The sequence below is a fragment of the Trifolium pratense genome, linkage group LG2 (assembly GCF_020283565.1).
Source record: "Trifolium pratense cultivar HEN17-A07 linkage group LG2, ARS_RC_1.1, whole genome shotgun sequence".
Classification (NCBI taxonomy): Eukaryota; Viridiplantae; Streptophyta; class Magnoliopsida; order Fabales; family Fabaceae; genus Trifolium; species Trifolium pratense.
Window position 1 is genome coordinate 38,940,679 of NC_060060.1, and position 26,763 is coordinate 38,967,441.

Consider the following 26,763-nt stretch of genomic DNA (forward strand, 5'->3'; position numbering starts at 1 on the left):
ATCCTTGAGTTAGTGACGAAGAAGCTAGTCTAGACCAGGGGAATCATTGCACATGACTTAGATAGTATATATTGAGACCTATGTATATATAGAGTAAATTGATTGGTCTAAATGGTAATGAAGAAATGATTCCACATGACTTATTATATTGTCGGACTTTGAACAATTATTTTCTCTATCATAAAATAAATGTCACTTTAGAAAAAAAAAATTATGTTCAACATTGTAACAAACAGTATGATGTAATTTACCTTTTTGAATGATCAAGTAAGACTTTTGGAAACATACATAAATAAAATGTTTTGTTCAACATTGTTTCTAATATAAATTACAAACTTGACATAAAAAAGTAACTAACTTAACATGAAATAAAGTTAGATTCTGTTGTTGTTGTTATTCGCCCTCCCGGTCACCATGCGGAGCACGCTAAAGCAAAATGATTTTGCCTCCTTAATAATGTTGCAATTGCCGTTACCTTTTTTTTTTGGAAGAGAAAGATATATTAAGAAGTTTTCGATCGTGGACTGGGATGTGCACCATGGAAATGACACACAAAAAAAGTTCTTCAACGATTCTCGGGTTTTACTTAAAGAGAAACCACATCTTGTGGGATCGTTGGATGTTTGTCCCCTTCCACTTACATGGAGTGTGATCCAAGCTGCAAGGAGAATAAAATTTGGAATATATTGCCTTGTTTAATGCTGAAAATGGTTTGTACTAACAGTCCCAAATTATGCAGATTCAACAGAAACTCAGTTTGTATTGGTCGACACTTAAAGAAGCTGAGGAGAATGAAGTCAAGATCAACGAGGATGATGATGTTACTGTGGATAGTACTATATTTCAGTTGAGAAGGGGTCTCTTGAAAGATGTGACCTTATTGATAAAGGAGGTTATTGCCGCTCACTCATATGTAATAGAGATAAAATTTCTCCTAAAGGAAATCCTTGAGTTAATGACGAAGAAGCTAGTCTAGACCAGGGGAATCATTGCACATGACTTAGATAGTATATATTGAGACCTATAATATATATAGAGTAAATTGATTGGTCTAAATGGTAATGAAGAAATGATTGCACATGACTTATTATATTGTCGGATTTTGAACAATTATTTTCTCTATCATAAAATAAATGTCACTTTAGAAAAAAAAAAATTATGTTAAAATGAATGTTATTTTTCCTTTTCAATGCAAATTTTTTTTTATTGTAGTTGACCCAAAATTATCACTATATGCACTACTTTCAAAAAGCTTAAACGACGTAATCTTAAACGACATATTCTTAAACGACATATTCTTTTTGAGACATAATTGACTTTATACACAACATCAACTCTTTCAACATATCAAATGATTTTAGATTTGTCTTAAAGTTTTACATAAATGATCTATACGATATAAAATTTCAATCAAACGGTGAATTTTATAAAATTTATATCGGTGAAAATGTTATTGAGAGGTGTAAATTTTAGATTTGTCTTAAAGTTTTACATAAATGATCTATACGATATAAACTTTCAATCCAACGGTGAATTTTATAAAATTTATATCGGTGAAAATGTTATTGAGAGGTGTAACATTTGATGTCGTGCATTTGATCCATATATATATATATATATATATATATATATATATATGGGGTTTTCTAACTTAGACCCTAGTTAGGTCTAAGTTAGCAAGGTGCACCTTTTCAATTGGACCAAAATACCCATTCTTTTAATTTTTGAAAGAATAGAGCAACAGGGGCATTTCTGTAATTTTACATAAAAAAAAAATACTGACACGCGCCCCCACCTTCTTAAAAATTAATAGACGTGGATCCAGTGTCGCGCGCGTACGGAAGGACCATGGTTACAGACCGTTGATTTCCATCAGACAGCCAAGATGTGATCTCATTAAGGCTGTCTGATTGATCAGACAGCCCAGATCATCCTACCATCTTGTCTGCGCCACACTAGATTATAAGCTGGAGAGAGAAAATTTTACTTTTGAAAAAGGCAGCCACGTGTCAGCATATGAATGGGTCTGCGTGATTTTTTCCATTTTATGCTTTAAACTCGATTATTTCGTCGTAAATTAATTTTTTATTTTTTAATTTTTATACCAAAATTCATAATTTTTTTTTCTCTACAAATAGAGACTTGGTTTGTTTGATTTGGACACCAAAAAAAAAAACGCAATTTTTCACTACTTTAAACTCGATTATTTCGTCGTAAATTAATTTTTTTTTTTTTATTTTTTATACCAAAATTCATAATTTTTTTTTTCCTACAAATAGAGATTTGGTTCGTTCGATTTGGACACCGAAAAAAAAACGCAATTTTTCACTACCTTAAATGAGATAAAACGATAATTAAAAACTAATGTTTGCTTCTGAAACCATTTATCTGGTACAATGGTTTCAGAGAGTTGTAATCTGAAACCATTTTGCTGGTAGAATGGTTTCAGTAAGTTGATTATTAGTTATTTGCTTCTGAAACCATTTAGCTTGTAGAATGGTTGCACATAGTTGTATTCTGAAACCATTTTACTGGTAGAATGGTTTCAGTGAGTAATTTATTAATTGTGTTTGCTTCTGAAACCATTTATCTGGTACAATGGTTTCAGAGAGTTGTAATCTGAAACCATTTTGCTGGTAGAATGGTTTCAGTAAGTTGATTATTAGTTATTTGCTTCTGAAACCATTTAGCTTGTAGAATGGTTGCACATAGTTGTATTCTGAAACCATTTTACTGGTAGAATGGTTTCAGTGAGTAATTTATTAATTGTGTTTGCTTCTGAAACCATTTATCTGGTACAATGGTTTCAGAGAGTTGTAATCTGAAACCATTTTGCTGGTAGAATGGTTTCAGTAAGTAGATTATTAGTTATTTGCTTCTCAAACCATTTACCTTGTAGAATGATTGCACATAGTTGTATTATGAAACCATTTTACTGGTAGAATGGTTTCAGTGAGTAATTTATTAATTGTGTTTGCTTCTGAAACCATTTATCTGGTAGAATGGTTTCAGAGAGTTGTAAACTGAAACCATTTTGCTGGTAAAATGGTTTCAGTAAGTTGATTATTAGTTATTTGATGAGATTAAGGTAGTGAAAAATTGAGTTTTTTTTTTCTGTGTCCAAATCAAACGAACCAAGTCTCTATTTGTAGAGAAAAAAAAATTATGAATTTTGGTATAAAAAATAAAAAATAAAAAATTAATTTACGACGAAATAATCGAGTTTAAAGTAGTGAAAAATTGCGTTTTTTTTTCGGTGTCCAAATCAAACAAACCAAGTCTCTATTTGTAGAGAAAAAAAAATTATGAATTTTGGTATAAAAATTAAAAAATAAAAAATTAATTTACGATGAAATAATCGAGTTTAAAGTATAAAATGAAAAAAAATTAACGCAGCCAATTAAAATGTGACACGTGGCCTTTCCTTTTTTAAAGCTTTCTCTCTCCGCGATTGGGCTTCAGCCACTCGCGCCTGTCGGCGCGTGTGGTGCACGCGCTTTGGTTTTGTCAAATAACGCGCTGCCACGTGTCATGGGGGGGAAAAAAGAAGTGGGGGGTGCGTGTACTGTTGCGTAAAATTACAGAAATGCCCCTGTTGCTCTATTCTTCCAAAAAAATAAAAAATGGGTATTTTTGTCCAACTCAAAAGGTGCACCTTGCTAATTTAGACCCAACTGGGTCTAAATTAGCAGCCCCCTATATATATATATATATTATTTGGGAAGCTTTGGCTACTTCACTTAAGCAACTGAACTTCGCCCCTACTTTTTTTTTTCCTTAAAGCTTTCCAAATAATATATATATTTTTATTGAATCATTTGTATATTTTGCAATTAGCTAGCCCAATATTATATATATGGAAATAGGAAAGCCAAAATATATTTACTTGTGTGACAGATGTATTTTATCTTATTTTGACACTTTCGATCTCTTAAACAACTACAAAGAGAGTTGGTTAACAATAAAAATTACTCCTGTTTATCAAAACAACATTAAAAATATACGGAGAATGTTAACATGTGCCTTTAAGGGCACATGTTAAAACGATAAATGTGGAAATAATTTATTGAACTTATGATGTATTTATTTCTCTAAACATTAAATTCTTTGCATCATTAAATGCTATATTTCTATTATTAGGGAGCTTAACATGTGCCCTTAGGGCACAAGTTAACATCACCCAAAATATATTTATTTAGATGTGATACTTTTGGAAAAAAAATGGCTAGCTTTACTATGGAGTCTTGAATTTTAATTCTTTTGGTGTCAATTCCTGTGCTTAGACCATCATCTTATAAGATTTCGTTCTGATTTTAATCGGGTCTTCACTAATAAATAATGAGATATCAACTGAATTAATCAATTCTTAGATTAGATACCGAACTTTCACCGATTTTTTTGATAATATTATAAAAACAACAATTAATGTTGCACATTAAACTTTTAAAATGTAAAATAGAAATAAAAACTATTTACAAATGCAACAATTAAAAAAAGAGATTGTCCACAAATTTTAACTTTTAAAAAAAAAACATAATTAGCTAAGATATCAAAATTGTTAAGTTGGACATTGGGACCGAGATTTAAACTCTAACTCATTCACTTGCATGCGTCAATTTTCAATTACTATATATTATCATTTCATCTATAAAAAACGAAGAGATTAAGGAGAACTGATTGGAGATTCATAATGAATTTTGACTTTTGAACAATAGTTGGGATACCATCATTAGGGAACAAGGGCTTGGTGGCAAATACATTATGAAATTCTTGAAGAATAATTGCGTTTAGCTGTAGCAAAATAAGAACTTAATTATAAGAAGTGTACAATCAACTTTATGAAATTCCATATATATCTTTCGAGAACAACCTATGAAATGTAAACAAAACTATGGAGCTATATCCAGTTAGCTATGATCAAAACCCTTAATCAGTGAAATAGTAAACATGCAGAATAAAAAAGTGAAGTGATTTTTTTATAAGCAAATTTTATTTATAAAGAGCAAATTAGGAAGTTGAATTTCACTGTAGTCATTAAAATCCATTAAATTCGTACATTCACAACTAAGATATTAAGTTCAAGTGGTTAATGAGTTCACCTTAAGATGAATCGTTCGGAAGAACCCAAATTTAATTTCTAGTAAAAATGATTCTAGCTCCATTTCAATTACAGTTGCAGGGATTTAACGGTAAGTAAATCATTTTATAAAAAAAAGTAATTAAATTTGTGTGCCTAGAGCCATTAAAAGTGAAAAATGTAAAATGAAAAGGCGTGAGCAATCATCATATATAATGGGATAAAAAAGGTTAGCATTGTAGTCAAGAAACAAAGGCACTGAATATTTGAAGAAATCCAGAAGTAGAAAATTGGAGAAATTCCATCTAATGTGACATGTCGTTTTTACAAAGTGGACTGGACTTATAACAAGTGACATTGAATCTAGACTGACTGTCTTAATTTCTTGTAATCTTGTTAGTTTTAATTAGTCTTCAAAGATTTGAATCTTGATACATCACTTTCTCAAGCTTTCTCTTATCACTCACAACTAATTGTGTTGTCATATCCAGCTTGTCATAATCTTCATCTTTCTTGCACAGTCTGTTGGACAGTTAAGGGGTGATTTTACTGGGTTGAATCACTAGATTAAATTTTGAACAAGCACATAAGTAAGTTTTAAGACATTAGGTTTATGATCATTTTATTTATGTTACTCAACATCAACTTTTATAACCGTAACACTCAACTCGCATTTGATAGTTCTCATTGTCTATCTTCATGTCCTCTTTTCTTAATATTTCGTAAAAAAAACATTTTTCTTAAAAAAAACATTCCCTTTCAAAAGCACGGGTACGTTATTTAGGCAATCTCTTAATAATTTCAATCTTTGATTTCTTTCTAATTCTTGTGTTGTTTGTTGTTATTTTCCATCTCATAGAAAAAAAATCATCAATATACTTACTCATGATCTACACCTACTTTTGCATATAAGGACACCTCTCATCTTTTGTGCCCATTTGGCACCAATAAAAACTAGACACAACTATGAAATCGATACGAATATAATTAGTTCTAGAACATCATTATACTATATAAAGTCCATCTTGATTGCTTAATTGCTTCATTGAAGAAAAGAAATCGACAACCAACTCATCATGTGTAAATGTCTCAAAGGTCACAAACCGTAAAGTGGGTTTTAGTAGTAATTATTAAATTAAAAAGATCATCCTAGATTAGAATGGTCCCCCACATAGCCCCTAGTTAAGCTATAGACACGTGTTTTGGGGTATGCCACCACCTGGCATATGGGGTTTGTTGTCCTACCCCGAATCTTATATCCACCACGGTCACCAATATTAACACCACACATATATGGTGTGAAATCTTTATATTGTAAAGGTAACCATATAATGGCATTTTGTCTAATTTTGATGCATTCATTTGAACAATCAAATCCGTAGGAGAGAAGAGGACAATTTGCTAGGGTTAGCAATTGTATTATAACTTTGAGTTTGACCTAATCCAATTTTACCAAAAAAAAATTTTATAAGATGAAAATTATCGTTTAAGTAAGTTTACTTAGTTGACAGGACATTGCATTATATATAAAAGATCATATTTAAATTCTGGTCATCTTACTTATTCACTCTAAGAGTGAAATTTTTAACCACTAAACTATTTAATAAAAAAAATATTACTGTACCACTTATGAACATGTTTGTAGGCTATCGATTATTTATTAATATGAATCTCTTTAATAAAATGACTTATTCTTTCTAACACTTTTTTCTACAAAATTTATTTTTTATTGATTAAAATTCGCATAAATATTCCCATTTTTTAAATGAACTTCACATAAAGTAATGAAATCCACGTGAAATTCACCTAATAAAAGAATGAGTACGGGCTAGAAAAACAGCGTTAGAATGGGTGTTATAACAATTCTTTTAAGGGTCTTGCTAACATTTTAGGTTTTGCCTTCTTTTAATTAAGTTAATGAAGACAAAGCTTATAAGTTGTTATTATTAATGTGGTTATGGTGGGGTGGACTATTTTGAATTTGTATAGTGTGGATGCAATGAGACATATACATGAGAGGGATTGTAAATGATGAAGGGAGCACTCCCAATTTTGACGCACATTAACTTTTAGAAATATAGAGTTTGCAACCAACAAAGTTACGTATGCTTTATAAAACTAGGAAAGACAAGGGAACAAAGATTCACAATTAGGAATATAATAATGCTTAATCTTAATAATTTAGTTCGTGAGCCCAAGCATGCGTCTAAAGGACAAGACAATGGTGGTCGTCCTTTTCATTTTATGTTTTGTTTTGGCGGCTACCTTCTTCCTTACTGCATTTCATCTAAACTCTAAAGCATGTTTGGATTATATATACTACAAGTTTAATTTGGTTTTTCTCTCGTGAGAAATGTATATGATCTAACTTAAAATACTTATTAGCCATAAGAGCGGTCTTGCTTTCATTACAAAAAAAAAAAAAAAGAAGCTTAATTTAGTCCATATATACATATAAGGAAAAAAGGGGCATCTCCTTCAAATATTCAATTTCAATGGAATAGAGCCAAATACAAAACACATGTTTCATGTTGGACATACAAGTTTAGTGGGTTTAGTATATGCTAGGAAACGAGTTTTCTCACGAATATATGTTGTTTAACGTTTATACAATGTGAAATATATTACTCACATTTGACACATACACATACATTTGTATCATTGTTGACACTCTATCAACGTGATGTGTCGTTTGACCACCATTTTCAGAAGGAAAAAGAATCGATACAAGGGGTCAGTCACCTTTAGTTTTTATTTTTTTATTTTTTTGACAAATCCAGTCACTTTTAGTTGAACCATTAACTATGTTGAATCGTGAGGGATCATAGATCAAATTGGACGAAAAGCAATAACTCGAAAATAATTTGACACACACCTTAACCAAAAATATTAACATACCAAATATAAGAGTCTTATCAATTATGTGTTGATTAACATCTCCTCTTTTATTGATTATCAAAAAAAAAAACATCTCCTCTTTTATTCATGTAGTGGTTTAGTGCACATTTTAGCTTTTCCATTTAAATTGGGATTATGTGCTGCCACAAGATTATGATTATACGGTAATTAAGTATGATCTGTTCAATCAAAACCACACAGCTTAAATTTTAAGGTTGAATTTTAAACAATTATAATTTGAGTTTAAAATCTCAACCGTCTAATAAGAACAAAAGGTGTGCTTAATGCATACAACCAAATTTCATTATCCAAATCCATTGTTATTTTTTTTCGACAATAATCCAAATCCTTTGTTATTATTTGTAATTGAAACCAGTCAAGAGCGTGCATTAGTTTATGACAATAATTAAGAGTTAATTAAGACATCACATAAAATGACATTCTCTTAAAATAAATGTATCCATCAAGTAAGTAAACGATAAGATATATGAATACAATGGATTTAGTTCATTTTTCTTTCGTTTGAATTATTTTCTTCTCTTTTTCTCTATTTTTTTTGTTTGTTATGATTCAGTATTATTGCACTCTTTTTCTACGGTTCTACACCTTTTATACCTAACATATTAAGTATAAGTATACTAAGAAAGAGGGTATAAAATACACGTTTTGCAGCCTTAATTCAAAAGAGGTCAAAGATTAAGGTATAAAGAGAAAAATGGAAGCAAACACGTGTAGAGAATTTTAGTCAAAGACGCTTTGGATATTATTAAAGGAGAGGACAAGTAAATATCGATAACAAATTGTAGTACATCAACTTGTGAAAATGGTCCTTTTTGAGTCCAAAATAATACACTTAAAAACATACAAGTGTTTGTATTTTGTTTGACACCGTTGGGAATAGAATGTCAACGTACGCCATGAATCCTTAAAATCCGGTTATCTTTTGACAAAATACTACGAAACTATGGATGATTATGTTCATTTAAGTGTCACTCTCATTGAACCCAAAATATTCCTCTAGTGGCATGCTTCCCAACAAAGTGACCCAAATGTTTGAATTAATACATCTTTTTACTAATTCTTAATTACTTGAACTACTATAATATATGCTGTGATTTTATGGTAGTTTGGACTTTAGAAGAAACTACAAAGAAAATTGCAATAAAGGAAATAAAAACCCAAAGATGTATTTATAATTACTTGAAAAATTCTTTTTAGGCCCTCCATATAAAGTCTCTCAAGATCTAAAGCGACACTTAAAAAAAAACGAAGCGAGTGATACTAGTTTAACAAATAAAAATAAATTAGGTCGGACGACCATTATTCTACATAATACATGATCTAACCTGTTGATCAGAGTAGGTGATGGTCAATCCGTTGAGCAATTCGTCCACCGGAGGGGGGTTGTACCTGCAGGTGCTCCGATGCTTAAGTCAGCAAAGAGTACAAGAGATACAGAAAGGAGAGAGAGAGAGAGAGAGAGAGAGACACTACAAGAAAACCTTGATTTACAAACAAAATTTAAAATCAGTTAGTGGCGGAATATTTCCCTCAATAAGTTAGTGGCAGAACATTCCACCACTAAAACATAAATTCCGCCAGAACATTTAACAAAATTTAAAAAAAATGAAAATAAAACTTAGTGGCATAATATTCCGCCACTAAATTTAAGGGCGAAATCTTAGGACAGACATTGTGGCAGAATTTTCCGCCACTAAGTCGAAATCAAACGGCTATTACTTTGTGGCAGATATTTCCGCCACTATGTTACATCGGGGAGCGGAATCTGACACAGCCACTTTGTGGCGGAATATTCCGCCAGTAAATGGAAACAGTCAAATCTTTACTAACAGAATATTTCCGCCAGTAAATTTGAATTTCCACCAGTAACTTAAGAGCATTAAACGGCTAGTTTTTCCTCCCCTCTATAAAATCAATACTCATTCTTCTTTACGGTCAAAAAATAATACTCATTCTCTTCTCTTCATACACCTATACACCTCCATTTTTCTTTAATTTGTCTCTCAATTCACTCCAACATCTTTGAACCTTTTGAATTTTTTTCGTCATATCAAATTTTTTCACCTCAAATTTCGTTTTCTCATTTCTCTATTATTATTTGAATTCCACAACTCAATTCATATATTCTCGGTAAGTGTTTAGTGTATTATTTTTAAAAAGTTTAGTCTATTAGTCTTCATAATTATATTTTATCTATTAATGTAATTTTAATTTAATAATCAATTGTCCTAATTTTTTTTATTATTTTAATTTAGGAGTGTTCGTTGGCATATGAGTCAATTTGGATGGCAGACGTTTCGTTAAGTGGTTCCGGGTTATTTGGTAAAGCGCGAAGTCAGACTCTACTCGGCATACCAAGTAAGTAAAATAAAGAAAATTCTATATTACTTTCTGTTTTAATTAATCTTTAAAATAAATTATGTAAGTGTAATAATTGTTCGTTATTGATTAATTTTAAGTTGAAAAGTTTGTCATTATTCATATTGGTTTTAAAACAAAAAAACTTAATTATAATAGTTATTTTTCTAATATAGTACGTAGGTTATAAAAAAAATCATTTTTTTTTGTTCTAAGACCAATAAATATAAACTTTAATTGAAAATAAACTTTATTATTTTTAAGATAATGTAACGCAACATATAATGTTCACGTGTTGATTAACTGCATTGAAGTTCAGCCCATCTTGATGACAAAAATACAGTGGTATTGTTTTATTGTACTTGGTTTGATCCATCAAGTAAGGGTACAAAGTATAATTCAAAGACGAACACTGTAGACATCAAAATGAGCAAGAGATACCAACCGTTTGATCCATTTGATATGGCCCACAATGTCAAACTAGTTTATTTTGTCCCTTATCCATCAACAAGAGTTGACAAACGAGGATGGTGTACCGCAATAATGACAAAGCCAAGAGGTGAAATTGAAAAGGATGGAATAGATGAAGACGTCGATCATCCATATCAGATTGATGAGATGACCAATGTAGCTGATGTAATTACAGTTGAACCATTAACTCGCCTTTGTGTCGGTGGAGACGAAGCAGAAGAGGTACCTTCCGAAGGTGATGTTGATGAAGACGATGAAATACCATTGGAAGATGGTCAAGAGGACGATGAAGATCTATCAGATTGGGATGATAATTAATTAATGTTAATTTTTAATGTATTTTTTAGTCAACTAAAAGTCAATTTTATTTGCTTAGTCCCATTTTCAATGTAATTTTTAATATTTTTTGAATGTACTATTTATCTTTTACAATGTCTTTTTATTTCACTTTTAATGTTATTTTTTTTTACGAACACTTTTAATGTTATTGATTACCATTATTATTACTATTAGTATAGATTTTAGTAAGGGTCATTATTATTATTACTTATATAACAAACAAAAAATATATAATAATAATAATAATAATAATAATAATAATAATAATAATAATAATAATAATAATAATAATAATAATAATAATAATAATAATAAAAAATAAAAAATTGCTGCACCGTTCCCCACCCACCCTTTTTTTTAGTTTTTATTGTTTTATTTTTAATTTAAACATAAACCAAACCCTAATCTATCCAAATCAAATCATCAAAAAGTAAAGGGGAGGCAAAAGGTTACGAGACAAAGTAGAGAAAGAAAAGGAAGCAACTTGCTGCTGCTGCTGCTGCTGCTGCTGCGATTACCTCCGCCACCGTCTGCTGCTGCTGCGATTACCTCCGCCACCGTCTCTTTAACCACCATAAAAAAACTACCTCCACCTTCATCACCATCTCTTTAACAAACATAACCCATTTTTTCATCCAAAACAAACAGAACTCATTCCATCAAATCAACACCAACACCTCCACCGTAGCCAGAACCACCGCCGGACCTCTCCCCCTCTCTCTCTAGTCGGTTGCTCTCTCTCTCTCTCTCTCTCTCTCTCTCTGTGTGTGTCTCGTTTTTATTTTTATTTGTTTCTGATCTGTTTGACTGTTTTTTTTTTTCTTTCTATTTCCCCAATGAATGAATGCTGTAAAAATAAAATAGATAAATATATGAAAATGAATGTTAAATTTATGTTACAAATGTCCTCTTAACGTTGACAGAAGAATCGTTTTCTTTTGTTGATTAAACAAAAAGGTATTGAGCATTTTGAAGCAACATCACCAAACTTTTGTTGATTTGTATATTGAGGTATAACCGTATAAGTTCATGATTTGTATATTGATTTGATCTTGATATTATTTTACTTGAATCTGGCCCGATAGTTAATAAAGTTAACTTGTACTAAGGCTTGATGCATGCATGATGTATAAAAATTCAGACCAGGTACATGAGAGCCTGGAGATTTTGCACAAAATTTGTGCTTGGACTAGTGTGTCATGAACTCAGGTTTTAACATTTTTTGTGGTTTAGTGACTGAGAATTCTTAAATGATAATGATAAGTTGTGATAATTTAATTGTTGCAGAATCACTAATTTTTGATTTAGCATGTTTTAGTCTCTATGATATGATGATTAGAATTAATCTATTACTAAATATTGATGATCTTAGTGAATTGGAGATGGTGTTAAACAATGGCAACTATTTGGTTAATTTTCTGCAATGTGGTCCATTGTTTCTAGCTATGCTAAGTAAAGGCCTAACTAATACAAGGCGTTGGTGGTTTTTTTCATCTTTGTTTTCTTTTGTTCAAATGTGAAAATGTTTGACTAGATTGACTTGTGGTTTTTTTTCCTGGATTTTAACTCAACACTGTTTTCCTTTTCCTTTATTTTCGCACGCAGGGCAAGAAGCTGCTGTCACGCAAGGAGATCGCTCGCACCTTCGTCGACGACATCAAGTAAGTTCAGACTCTTACTATATATCTTTCTTTATCGCTTCAAAATCTCACTTCAAACCCTCACAGCAAAGTCGCTCCTCTTCAATCTAGTCGGGACCTCATGCGTTTTTTTCTTTGTGTGTTTCTTGGCTGCCAGCTTGTGTTTAAGATCTCATCTATACTACCCTGTTCACCATGTTCCAATTAGATGTTTGGCTGAAAACAATGCTAGTTGGCAATTAGACAAAGTAAGTCACGATGTCACATAATGTCCAACATCTATTCACCATTACAGCCTCTATATATATATATGATAATCAGATCAACTCTATGTCTGAACGCTATTCACCAGGAAAATTACCAAAACACATACCATTTACACAAATAAAAGCAAAATACATTAATTTAGAGTGTAATTTGGTGGCTGAGATACTTAAGAGCAGGCCAACTAATTCTGGAAAGGAGTATAACTATTTGTGAGCTCTAGCATCTTTCTATATTAAGTGAAAATTCATGTTATTAGCAAGGTTTGCAGTGCTGACTGCTGTAATTTGAATATTAGTATTAGTTAACCTCCAATAAAGAATAAATGACTGCCCACGTTATGATATTTTGATGTTCTATAGAGGACTGCTCTGTAAATTTTTAATCCGTAAAGATTGAAAATGAAGGCTTGCTGCTATAATTGCAGGCTTGTATATTTTTCTATTTTTTTTTTTTTTTTGCTTCTGTTTTGGCCTGCTGCTATAATTGCAGGCTTGTATATCTTTTTTTTTTTTCTGCTTCTGTTTTGGCCTGCTGCTATTTTATGTTTCCCCACCTTTTCTTTTTGTAGAGGGAGATGGATGAATTCGAGGAAGCTTTTAATGCTCAACAAAATGCTCTTCCACCTAGTGAGCGGGCTCCTGAGGAGGTTAGAGATACAATAATGCTGGATCAATTTGTAGAGGTTGCTGGCGGGATGCAAAGAAATCATCTTAGGGGGTAAGGCAATGCATCTTCATTGGTCATAAGGACCCCGATGGGATATAGACTTGATCCTAGCTCCACTTTTAGCTCGAGTAGTTCTTTCGCTCGATCTAATGCAGCTGTTGATTTTGAAGAGATGGAACGTCGACTCAAAGCTGACAATGATGCTCGGGTTCAAGCCGAGGTTGCATCTCAGCTCCAATCTCATATGGACACAATGAGGTCGCGGCTCCGAGCTGAAGCAAGGGATGACATTGAATTAATTGTCCAAAGGAGATTATCACAACACCAACCACAACAACAAAACTCCCAAAACATGCCAGCTCGCCACTCAGCATATGCCAGCTCGAATCCTTATCAGCAACACGCACGATACGTGCCGCAGCCACAGATGCCAGCTCGCCATTCATCGCCATTAGTTTTATATTTTTATGTCTTTATCAAAAAACAAAATTATATTTTATGTGGTATGATATTTATTTAAATATGTAATATTTTTAATTATTTTTATGTTGAATTTAAATTTTTGTTTTTAATTAATATATTTATAAAATGTGGGATATAGAAATATAATTATTATAATGAAATAAAACGTAATTAATATATTTTTTAAAACGACTCATTTAGTGGCGGAATATTCAGCCACAACATTAATTTTATTTGTTTTTTCTTTTATAAACTGTGGCCGTTTAACTGGCGGATTATTTCGCCACAAAATATTAAAAATCCATTGACTGACTTTGTGGCAGAAACATCCGTCACTAAATCTGTTTTACTGACACCCACATATTGGCGGATATTTCCGCCACTACATCCAGCAATCTGTAGCCTTCCTGACACACACATTCTAACGGATTTACTGGCAGATATTTCTGCCACAAAATTTACTGGCGAGCGTTTTAGTGGCAGACCTGTTCTGCCACTAAATTAACACTTACTGGCGGAAAATGGCACTTAGTGAGGGATAATTTCTGCCAATAAATCCAGTTTTTCTTGTAGTGAGAGAGAGAGAGAGAGAGAGAGAGAGAGAGTGAAGAATAGAATATCTGGTTCTCCTGTATAGGAGAGCTTATATAGTTGCCCCCGGCGCTGGGCCAAAAGTTGGTCTAATGGGCTGGAATGAACCGGCCCAATAGACTCAACTGCCAAGATAGTCCCTGTATCGTAGGGGAGGCGGTTATTCACCCTATCTTGGTTGGAGTCGTTCCACTATAAGTGGGTAATGGATAAGCTCCATGACTCAAGTGTTGGTTGGATAACTAAGCACACGTTTATGGCGATGTGAGACCGTTACGTCGTGGAGGACACGTCATCGGCTGACGTGTCGGGGAGACCTCCCCTTGTTGGGCTGTGCCCCAAATTCCGGGCAGGAGGGTAATTGGGTCAGCTCTTGGCCCAGTCCAGAACAATACATATTAACTTACTAATGTGCACCTCAATAACAAAGTAGACCAACTCTGATTTGGTCCATTATATATTGAGTCCATCAGGCCAAAACATATCAGATCGAGCCAATTTGATAGCTCTACTAAAATTTAGACCATCTTCTAATGTTAATTCTCGTGTTTAGACCATCTTATAAGATTTCGTTCTGATTTTAATTGGGTCTTCACTAGTAAATAATGGAATATCATCTAAATATTAGATATCGAATTTTCACCAAAAGTTTTGATAATATTATAAAAACAACAATTAATATTGCAGTAAACTTTTAAAATGTAAAATAGAAATAAACACTGTTTACAAATGTGACAAGTAAAAACGAAGAAATTGTCACAAATTCTAACTTAATTAGTTAAAATGTCAAAATTATTAAGTTGAATGTTGGGCCGGAATTTAACCCTAACTTATTACTTGCATGTGTCAGTTTTCAATTCCTAATTTTCCTATAGTATTGTCATTTCATCTATAAAAAAACGAAGAGATTAGGGAGTACTAATTGGAAATTCTTCACGATCAGTTTTGACTTTTAAACAATAGTTGGGATTCCGTCGTTGGGGAACAAGGGTTTGGTGGCAAATACATTATGAAATTCTTGAAGAATAATTACATTTAGCTGTAGCAGAATAAGAACTTATATGAAGTGTACAATCAACTTTATGAAATTCCATATATCTCTTTTGAGAACAACCTATGAAATGTAAACAAAACCATCGAGCTAACTAGCTAGCTATCACATTATTTTGATAGCCTTAATCATGATCTTTAAAATGATCAAAGCCCTTAATCAATGAAATAGTAGCTTGAATCTGATCTAAATATGCAGAATAAAAAAGTTGTGTGTTTTTTTTATAAGCAAAATTTTATTTATAAAGAGCAAATTAGGAAGTTGAATTCACCGTAGTCATTAAAATTGCACATTCACAAATAAGATATTAAGCTCAAGTGGTTAATAAACTCTACTTAAGATGAATCGTTCTGAAGATCACCCGAGTTTGATGTCTGATGGAAACAATTTTGGACCACTTCGCAGCTGAACTCTAAATAACAAAACTCTCTTCACCTTGAACGATAATAATAAAAAAACAACGCACATCCACATAATTGGAACATGGATAACCGACTAATCTTAATTAGACTGTTCATAAAATATTTTATAACTCTGAATAATGATTATAATTTTTATTTTATAATTTAAAATATTAAATTTGAATATGAACTCATCCAAAATTGATCTAACGGCTACAACAAAAACATCACAGCAAAAAATTCTTTCTTTACTTTCAAGAAAACATCACAGCAAAAGAAACATGTACGCATAATCGCCTCCTTCTGATATACTATTGATGTGCATGATGACTTAGAAATTATGTTACACACACAATTTTTTTCCACCAGGCCCACTGAACCACTTAATATAGTTCAGAGGTCAGTTCTGATATCAAATGGTCAATGTCTTCCAACTGGTTACACGTACAATATTTATCAGAGAGTAAAATTGGTTAGCATAAATTTTTTAAAAAATTAATGGCAATTTGTTAGTATGTTAATTGTTATGTTAGTTTTTTTTACGGACGTAAACCTTGAATCTCCAACTCTTTTAACCTTTAACTCAACTATTGCAATAAGTTAAACTACCCACCCCACCCATAAATTAATGATTTTTTGATAAATAGTTTTTTTTTTTTTTTTTTTTTTTTTTAAGAAAATAGAATAAGTTAACGTGGAATTATAACATTATCCTATAACTAATCTAATCTTCAAATTAATGATTTTTTGATAAATAGTTTTTTTTTTTATTAAGAAAATAGAATAAGTTAACGTTGAATTATAACATTATCCTGTCACTAATCTATATCTTCAAAGTGCCTATATGTCCTATCTCACTAACACTATCTTGTAACTAACATATATCCTCAACAAAACTCATACACACAATTGAGAAGATGAATTATATTTTCAGTACTCCATCCGTTCCAAATCTTTATTCTTTTTATCTTTTTAGTTTTGTCTCAAAATTTTAGTTATTTTAGGAAATCAGTGCACATTTAATGATACTTTACCATTTGTACCCTTACTAAAGTTAAAACATTAATTAAATATATTTTCTCTTTCTTAATAAAGTAGGGGTAAAAATGACTTTACTTATCATTTCTTATCATTTCCTAATCTCCGTACAAAACTCCAAAAAGACTAAAGTTTCGGAACGGACGGAGTATAACAATATCGACATTTTCAATTACCAGGACTTGAACTCCGAACTTTCAACTCTTTTTACCTTTAGCTCAATTAGTTCAACTAGATGAACTACCTATCTCTCACTCACACTTTTTTCATCTATAAATGAAGTCACAATATTACCACAAAAAATTCAAACACAAGTATGAGATCTTAGATTTGAATTCATGTGAAATTATTCGATGTAACAATATTGGCATTTGTTCGATGATTTAGACATAAAATGTCTTTATGGAAATTATTTTTTATTTTCTAAAATAACATATGAAACAGAGGTGGATATAATATGCAATATGAATGCACCCGTAATTATAGAATTAGAAAGCTGGTTCTCCAATTTATGCGATTCTCACAATTGAGGTGGATATAAATTGAAGTGTTCTCCAAACTTTTTTTTTTTAAAATATATATTTTTGGGTACAAGGAGTATTCTCCAATTTATTTTGGCTGATTTGATACTCATTGGAGTGTAAGTGTAACATTTGCACCGTCCTGATAGCTTTAGTTAATTTATTTATTTTTGGAAAAAAGTAGCTTTGTTAATTTTATATTTAGCTTCCCAGCCAGAATGATTCTAGTGATAGAAAAGATAAATAATTAGACTAAATTAATGTGTTCACATAACAAGTGACAAAAGCAATATTGCATACATCCTCACCAAAAGAAGAAAGCAAATCTACACATATAAAAATGTGAATTCACAAAGCAACAAATTAAACTTCTAGGAGACAGTGGCAAGCATATTAGTTTTAGTTTTTTTTACATGCCACGTGATTGTCATGTAACAAAGCAATGTTGCATCTTTTTGTGCACATATATATATATAACAGTAATTACCAACTACAAGCATCACTAATGGATTATTAGTAGGAAAATGCTAAACAGTGCCCCCGGGGCACTAGTTAAGGATGCAAAAATAGTAATTTGGTATTGGAGTTTGTGCAGTCAACTCCTCGAAAGTTTAAAAAATGTTTTTTTCTTTTCAAAACTTTCTGTTTTTGGTTTCCTTAACCAGTGCTAGTATTAGGTTAGACAAGTGGATAATACTTCAATTAATTAATGTCGAATCCATCAGGAAAAAAAACCATATATATGGACTCTCTCCGTCCCAAAATATAAGAAAAAATTGGTCAATAAAAGTAAATGTATTTGATCCAAATTTTTAACTAAATACATTAATTTTCTTTGATTTACTTTTGCTTATATTTTAGGCCGAATGAATACTATATTGCTAAACTAAATAATTCTTTACTTTTATATTAAATAAATATATAATAATGAAACAAAGTTGATAAATATTTTAAAAGCTCTTGAGAAATACCCATTTTTTTGTTTTCACCACCAATATCCGGTTCACTGGACCTCCTAATCTGGTTTGAGGGTCGATTCTGACATCAAGTAATCCTAGCTCCATTTAAATTACAGTTACGGAGATCTAACGGTACGTAATTCTCCCTACCAAGTCCAACACCAATTACCAATAAAACCAACCAGCGATTTTATTTTTTTTGCTAATACCAACTAGCGATTTTAATCTCAAAAGTTTTATATAGCGCATCCATATAGATCTGATTATTTAAAGGATGTTATAAATATGTTCTTTCTTAAAATATTTAAACAAACATTATTTATATTGTTAAATGTTATCAAATGTATGTGTATAATTATTTTATAGTGTCAATTTGTATAGATCAAATTCATTAAAACATCAATAACATGATTTTCAAATTAGTAAAATATTTTATTCTCTTCTTTAAAATAAATTATCCACTTGTAAAAATTCAAAACTTCATCAACTCTCAAGATCATAATTGGATATATAATTTATTGTAGCCGTCCTATATGAGGAATATGTAAACATCCTGTCTTAGGATGAAGACACAATTGTTGAAATTAGAGATCTAATCCGCAGTGTGTTGCGCATGCAATGTGGAAGATTAGTATAGTCACCTTCGAGGCATAGTGAACAGTAACATTGCCTACATACATTTATTTTCTAGTATATGTAAACGGTAGTAGTAATCTTTTTCGAAAACAGATTAATTATCGTTGTTCGGGGTATCCACGTTTGACATATACGCACTCTGAGTCTAGGGATGAATTCAGAAACTTACTATACGGAGGCCGAAAATAACTATTAGGTTCATTACCTAATAAATGTACTATAACTACATAAAATAATATTATAATATGATAAAAATACACGCATAAAAAAATAGTATATATAAACTTAGAAAAGTTATTTTTGCTTATATAGTGTTACGAATGGAGCATATGTTAAGTTGTGCAAAAAAATTGAACTTTTTTTTTTACTATATTGTTATGCTTAATTAGTGTCTTGTTTAACATTTTCCTATAATATTTTTACACTTTTAAGATATTAAATGCACAAATTTTAAAATAAAATTAATTTTTTAATATGCTTAACTAATATCTTAACATTTTTCTAATTATAATAATCAAAAAGTAAAAAACCAATTGTAAATGACTTACTAGTACTATAAAAAATGTGAAGGTGTATGGAAAGACAATAAAAACGTGAGTTTTGAGGAGGTAGCACGTCCAAGAAAAGAAACAGTAAACGATAGTAAAACCTAGTGAGCACGCAAACGCAAGTAAGAGCGCACACAAACAAAGCAAAGAAAGTCAAAAGAGTCATACTTACAAACTCCAATTAATTAATTAATCTCCATAACTTAGTTAATCAAATCATTAATTTTCCACCTCCTCTCTTTCAATTCTATCCCATCCATTCATCTCATCCATTAAAAATTTCCATTTTCATTTCAAAACAACAAAACTCCGTCCATGTGGACTATTTATATAAAGCCTCACCCTTCCTTTCTTGTACTAATATAATAATAATCTCTCTCTCTCTCTCTCTCTCTCTCTCTCTCTCTCTCTCTCTCTCTCTCTCTCTCTCTCTCTCTCAATCTAGCTATATATTTTTGTTTTGAGAGTGGCCAACTATAAGGGATTTAATCAACATATCTATCAATGGATGTAAAGGGAAGAGGAAACAAAAACAACCTTATGATGAGTAGTAGTGATCAAGAGGATGAGATGGACCTTAGAAGAGGGCCATGGACCGTGGATGAAGACTTAACCCTCATGAATTACATTGCTACTCATGGTGAAGGTCGTTGGAATACCCTAGCCAACTCTGCTGGTAATAACTAACTTATTCATTATTACTATATATATGATATATGATACTATGATTTAAGCTTATTTGCTCTTTCTAAAATATATATAGTGGCAATAAGCTTCTTTCTCTCTATGTGATTGTATGTGTTCACGCTTCTCTACTTTTTTTGTTTTTTTGAAAAAGCAAATTAAAATGAATATATTTATATATATGATCAACCACTTTAGAGCACAAGTGTGCAAGAAGAAAAAAATAAAGATAAAGACATCAAAGCCAGTCATTTCTTTTGATTATATATACCACCACACAATTTTTTTTTTTGGGTGGAAATGGAAATCAGATTTGTGACTAAATAAGATGATAATGAAATGTGATATACATGTGGATGTAGTATGTCTAGCTAGGTTTATAATTTGGTTAATGCACATTAATAATTATATTGGGATGATGGCATATGAATTTTTTGAATATTTGGTTGGTTATAAATTGCTTTGCGCGCCCACTTGCAAATAAAGGAAAAAAATAAAATGGATTGATACACGTCCACCAAAAATCATACCATTAATGTTTCTAAAAATTAAAGTGCTACAATATATAGAGTTGGCCAAAATGAACCATTAAATAAAATTGGGATTTTTTTTTTCACCTTTATTAGTTTGGTATTTTAATTAGTCAAAGATTTGTATCGATTTATTAATTGAGTAATTTACCTTCTTTTGTTATATTAGGTCTCAAACGAACGGGAAAGAGTTGTAGATTAAGGTGGTTGAACTATCTTCGACCTGATATTAGACGTGGAAACATCACACTCGAAGAACAACTTTTGATCCTCGAGCTCCATACTCGTTGGGGTAACAGGTAATGATATATGTGTTAAGAGTTTTATAGGTGATGATATATATGACCTAATAATGTGTTTATAAGTTGAAAACACATTCATTTTATAAGATAATTGTAAATTTAATTCATTTAAATCAAAATTTAAAAATATATGCTAAACATTATCCCATGCATCAATCTAGTAGTGATGGATTTGAGTACTATGCGTGAGGTCTTATGTTCGATCTGCATCGGTAATATTTTATACCCAGAAGAAATAAAAAAATATACCAATTCTTTTTTCTCATTAAACTTGTGTATCATTTTATTGATTTTAGATTATTTTTAAAATTTTAACAAACTTGTTTAATGATTGATTGGATCAGATGGTCGAAAATAGCCCAATATTTACCCGGAAGAACGGACAACGAAATAAAGAATTATTGGAGAACTCGTGTACAAAAACTTGCGAAACAACTCAAATGTGATGTCAATAGCAAGCAATTCAAGGACACCATGCGCTACCTTTGGATGCCAAGGCTAGTCGAACGAATTCAAGCAGCAGCCGTCGCCACTACCACCACAACAACTGTCGCCACCAATGCCATATACAACTACACCAACAATATTAATCACAGCGCCAAAATAATGGGTTCAACTCCAACAATTACAAACAATGAATTTGTGAGTTCACAACCACACATGACACAAAGTTATACCCTAGAGAGAAGCAACACAACCGCATCATCGGATTCATTTGAGAATAAGGTTTCAACAATATCAGATTTGGGTGATAATAATCATAATTATTATGCAAGTTTTGGTAATAACGATAACCCTAATCCTAATTTAGATTATTATCAACCCTTTCATCAATCGTCAGGATTGTTCTATCCAGAATTCGATTTCCAATCCATGGAACCAAACACGCCGTGGATGCAAAATGGGGACTCATCCGACATTTTTTGGAATTCTGAAAACATGTTGTTTTTACAACAACAACTCATGAATAACACCATGTAAAAACGATTATTTGATGGGAGTAGGAGAATAATCTTTTATAATGAAAAATAAAAATATAAAAACAGATTGTTGAAAGTAGAAACATCAAATTAAAAATAAAAAAAAAAATCATATTTAGGGCACAAACAAAGGATGTATTGACATATATCTTCAATTGTTGATTATATTTGTTATAGCATAATTAAAGAGAAGAAATTAGTTGGTGGATAATTTATTTTTCAGTTTTTAATTAGCATATCTTTTTTTTTTCTTTCAAATTTTAGAGGTGGTTGTTGAAATATTGTAATTTAACCTTTTCTTTATATGATTTCATTCTTTGGTTGATTTTTTATCTTAGTTCTATTGCTTCTTTGATAATCAATAATTAATTGGCAGCTATAGTGAGTGCATTATAGATTAATATGTTCGTACATACATGATTAAATAGTAATAATTTAAAGATGAGCATAATTAATGGTTCTACATAAGATGTCTTTTCATACTCAACAAGTCCCTACTTAAACTGTTATTGTATTAGAATCCCACAATTGAAAGTTGAAACCTTGTCCACGGGGCCTGAACCAAACCCTTCTCTTCCAAGGTGTTTCTAGATTATTAAAGAAAAAGGTGACAATTTATGGTAATTTTTAAGACGTGGTATTTTATTATTGGTAAGTTGGCCATTAGGGACAAAACTATCAAAAGCTCAAACTTTAGATGGGATTAAGTCATGCTTGACGTCGGAAGTTATTAGTTTATTAATTTATATATCTATACCTATATACTATATATATATAAAGATGATACAAATTTTTTTGATGTGAATTTTTCATAATAATAATACCCCTGACTTTTTTTGTTTAGAGTAATAAAAACTTTTTATTAACAAACTCATCATAATATAAGGCATGTCTTTTTTTTAGCAATAAAAATCTTTTATTAATAAACTCACCGACCCACAAGACTTGTCTGGCCGCTAGTTGTATATAGTTTTACTTTATTTCTTTTTATTTTCAAAGTTCATGTAAAGATGATAAGAATCTGATGAGAGTCCTTTCAACAACAACAAAAACCTGTTGAGAGCACTAACAAAAACCTGTTGAGAGCACTTCATATGCTTTTTAGTTTCATTTTAAAAAAATATAATATTATGTATTACACTCCATATATACTTGCCATATTCAGAAACAAAATTCTTTTTAGTTTCATTTAATAAAACTAAAGTCTTTTTCAAAAAAAAGTTATGTTTTGTGTGTGAGTGTGAATGGGAGTGCGCATGTGCTCACGTGAGACTTATAAAAAATAGGATAATATTAACGTATATCTTAAGGGCACTTATTAAAATATCTTAATATAAAAATTGATTTAGATTTAATAATGTATGAAAGTTAATGTTTGAAAATTTAAAATACATATATAAGTTTTAATGGTTTATACATTTACTTCATTAACATATAACCTTATACATATGTTGACATTCTCTTAAAAAATATTAGCACTAAAAAATTCATATAAAAATGGTGTTTATAATAGAGAATGTTGCGTTATATATAAATATAATCTATGAAAATAACTGGAACCTCGTGATGATTAAAATGGGATGGATACAAGATATACCATTACCTACTAGAGCAAGACTTTCATGGTCACGTATAGTCACACTCACATAATTTTTAATTATTTTTGAAATAATTAAAAGAATAAAATTAAAAACTCAAATTTTGTAAGTGTGATAAAATAATTAAATTTGACCACGTGATCGTATAAGATTAATTACTACAACTCAATTATCTCTTCTACTTTTTTAATATTTTGCCCATTTTCTATTCTGTTTTATTTTATTTTCTTCATGTTTGTCTTGGAGGCATGTCATAGTGTCCTCATTTATTTTATTTTTCTATGTATCTGGTTACAATAAAAAATATACTATAGTATTTAACAAAAATAACATTGTACATGTAAGCTTCATTGTCATAATCTCTACTTGATACCTCGACCTTTTCTCTTTTGTACCATTTGCAACTCCATTATCATGTGTCAATTAAGGTAATATCATTTTCATTGATAATTCATTGCGTGAAGCTTTGTGATGAAACATGGTTGCAAGTTAAAGGTTTTTTTCAAAGGGCCTAATCCTCGTACCCACAAGTTGAAGGTGCATGCGCAAAATTTTTAAAATGATGATTTTCTTTTCAATTTCTACTTATTATTGCTTCAAAATATGATGAGAATATCTTTCCAACCCGTAACTGAAAAAATGCATGCTTGCATCGGCCTTCCACTTAAACTAAAAACACGTTTTGCATTTAGTTGACTGTGTATATCTTAGCACAAATGGTAATTTTGTAAAGGTTTCTACTTTCTATAACTAGAGACAGATATAGAGTTGTTCTCCACAAAAAAAGAAATTGAAAAAAAATAAGTACATGTTATTATATTATTTTTTGTGTCTTGCTAACGAGTTCACAGTTAGCACTCTTTGAGCATTCCATTTAAAAAGAATTATCTATTACTAATATATTAAAATTGATTACCACAAAAGTTACTAATTTATCCTTAATACTTTTAATCATGCTGTAAGTTTTATATCCTTCATTGTAATTTCACTAAAAAAAATATAAAAAAATATAGAAAGATGTTATGCTTAAAAATAGGAAAAAAACAGATTATAGATAGAAACAAAACATAACAATCTATACAATAAAATAGGGGAAAACAATAAAAAATATTATAAAAATTTTAGTCAATAAAAAAATTATAGAAAGATATAAAACAATACTCTATAAAAAATGAAACATAAACAATATTTTTCATAAAAAAAAAAGATGAAGATGTTTTTTTGATAAACGAAACGTAAACAATATTACTACAAAGTTTACTACTAACCATTAATAATAATATTCCGCCAAAAAAAAACGTTAATAATAATATACTCCAGTAATAAATTAGTTAATTAGTATCAAACTTACTAAATTACCCTAAATATTCGTAATAAAATTTCTAATTTTTTATACACGAGACAATTATTTGTCACTGAAACATAAAAAATTGAATAAATAAGTTTACAAGAAATAATTAACACAATAATTCCACTTATGTTTTAATAATATTAATTATAACAAATTTTTAAATATTTAATTTTAAATAAATTTTCTACATTAATATAGTGACAAACTCAAATATTTCAACTAGTTTATTAAAAAAAGTAAATCTAATTTTCAATACGTTAACTTCAGTTCCATAAATATTTGACAAAACATTACTATTTAAGATGTTTAAAGAGTACTTCGACAACACTATTTAAATTTTTTTTTTTTTACCATAAGTATAATCTAATTCGGGTAGTCGTGACGTTAAACGTACCATTGCAAAATTTTAATTTTGTTGAGAGAAGAAAACAAGCATGTCGGTGTCGGTTGTGTGTACCCATTTACACCCTATCTATAATAATAATGACAAAATAATTTGAATGACTAGTCTTTATAGCTTTAATAAATCTAGGCCAATAAATTGAACCGAGTGTATTTATAGAAATTTTGGGGAGTGGGGGTGAAATAGTTCACTACTATGTTTGGACTCGTGCAGGCCAATGAAATGGGCCTTAACAAAGAGCCCATAGATAAGAAAGCCCATAGAGACCGAACCTTCAATCGAAGTTCGAGCTTGCTTACGTATGGAAATGGAATTGATATTTTCTCTCCCCACCCCATGAATCTTTTATCCCCCTTGAATTTCTAATTTTGCCCTTAAAAAAACTTCGGTTCGTAGAAACCGAAGTTTTTTTTTTGCCTTGAAAATAAATTTCGGTTTTTAAAAACCGAAATTTACTTTGAATTTGCACTAGAAAAATTTCGATTTCTGCGAACCGAATGTTTCTGCAAGGACAAAATTAGAATATTGAGGGTATAAAAGATTCATGGGAGGTGGAAGAGAAAATATCAATGGAATTTGGTAACTTCAACGTGCGCAAAAATCTATTTTTGTCCAAAACAAAAATGACAAGCCACGCGTTTCTGTACAGAGCCTTGTTGCAGCACGTGGAAAAGGAGAACCAAAATATCGCGATATGTTAAGAAACCAATAAGAAAAGAACACGTAGACAATTATGCGGCGTCCACCGTTGGATCTTGTTTTCTATTGCTTTTTCGCTAGATTATTGGAAAATTGTGTGCTTTTCTAAAGTCCCATAGGGGACCACAACTTGGTTGGTCTCTACTCTGATCCATTCAAATATCTACAGCGACATGATTAGACGGTTTTACCCTTGGTTCTTCCCGAATATGGTTATCCTTAACACGTTATCACTTGTTCGGTTTTCCCATTTTGTCCCTGCTACGGAAGAG

The 26,763-nt window shown here is 30.8% G+C and overlaps 1 protein-coding gene and 1 long non-coding RNA gene across 3 annotated transcripts; both read left to right on the plus strand.

Annotated features, from left to right (window-relative positions):
- Positions 1-11,569: 11,569 nt before the first annotated feature.
- On the plus strand, positions 11,570-14,280 carry LOC123907231. 2 transcript variants are annotated; one of them, XR_006809185.1, is made up of 3 exons: positions 11,570-11,893; positions 12,770-12,825; positions 12,962-14,280. It is a non-coding gene; the product is annotated as an uncharacterized LOC123907231 (long non-coding RNA). The 2 variants fall into 2 exon arrangements; XR_006809186.1 differs by having other exon boundaries at positions 11,570-11,889.
- A 5,699-nt stretch (positions 14,281-19,979) lies between these two features.
- Positions 19,980-22,765, plus strand: LOC123907233 (transcription factor MYB108-like). Its single transcript, XM_045957414.1, has 3 exons — positions 19,980-20,620; positions 21,328-21,457; positions 21,805-22,765. Exons 1-3 carry the CDS (start codon positions 20,449-20,451, stop codon positions 22,439-22,441), a joined length of 939 nt encoding a protein of 312 aa, XP_045813370.1. The 5' UTR covers positions 19,980-20,448; the 3' UTR covers positions 22,442-22,765.
- Positions 22,766-26,763: the final 3,998 nt, after the last annotated feature.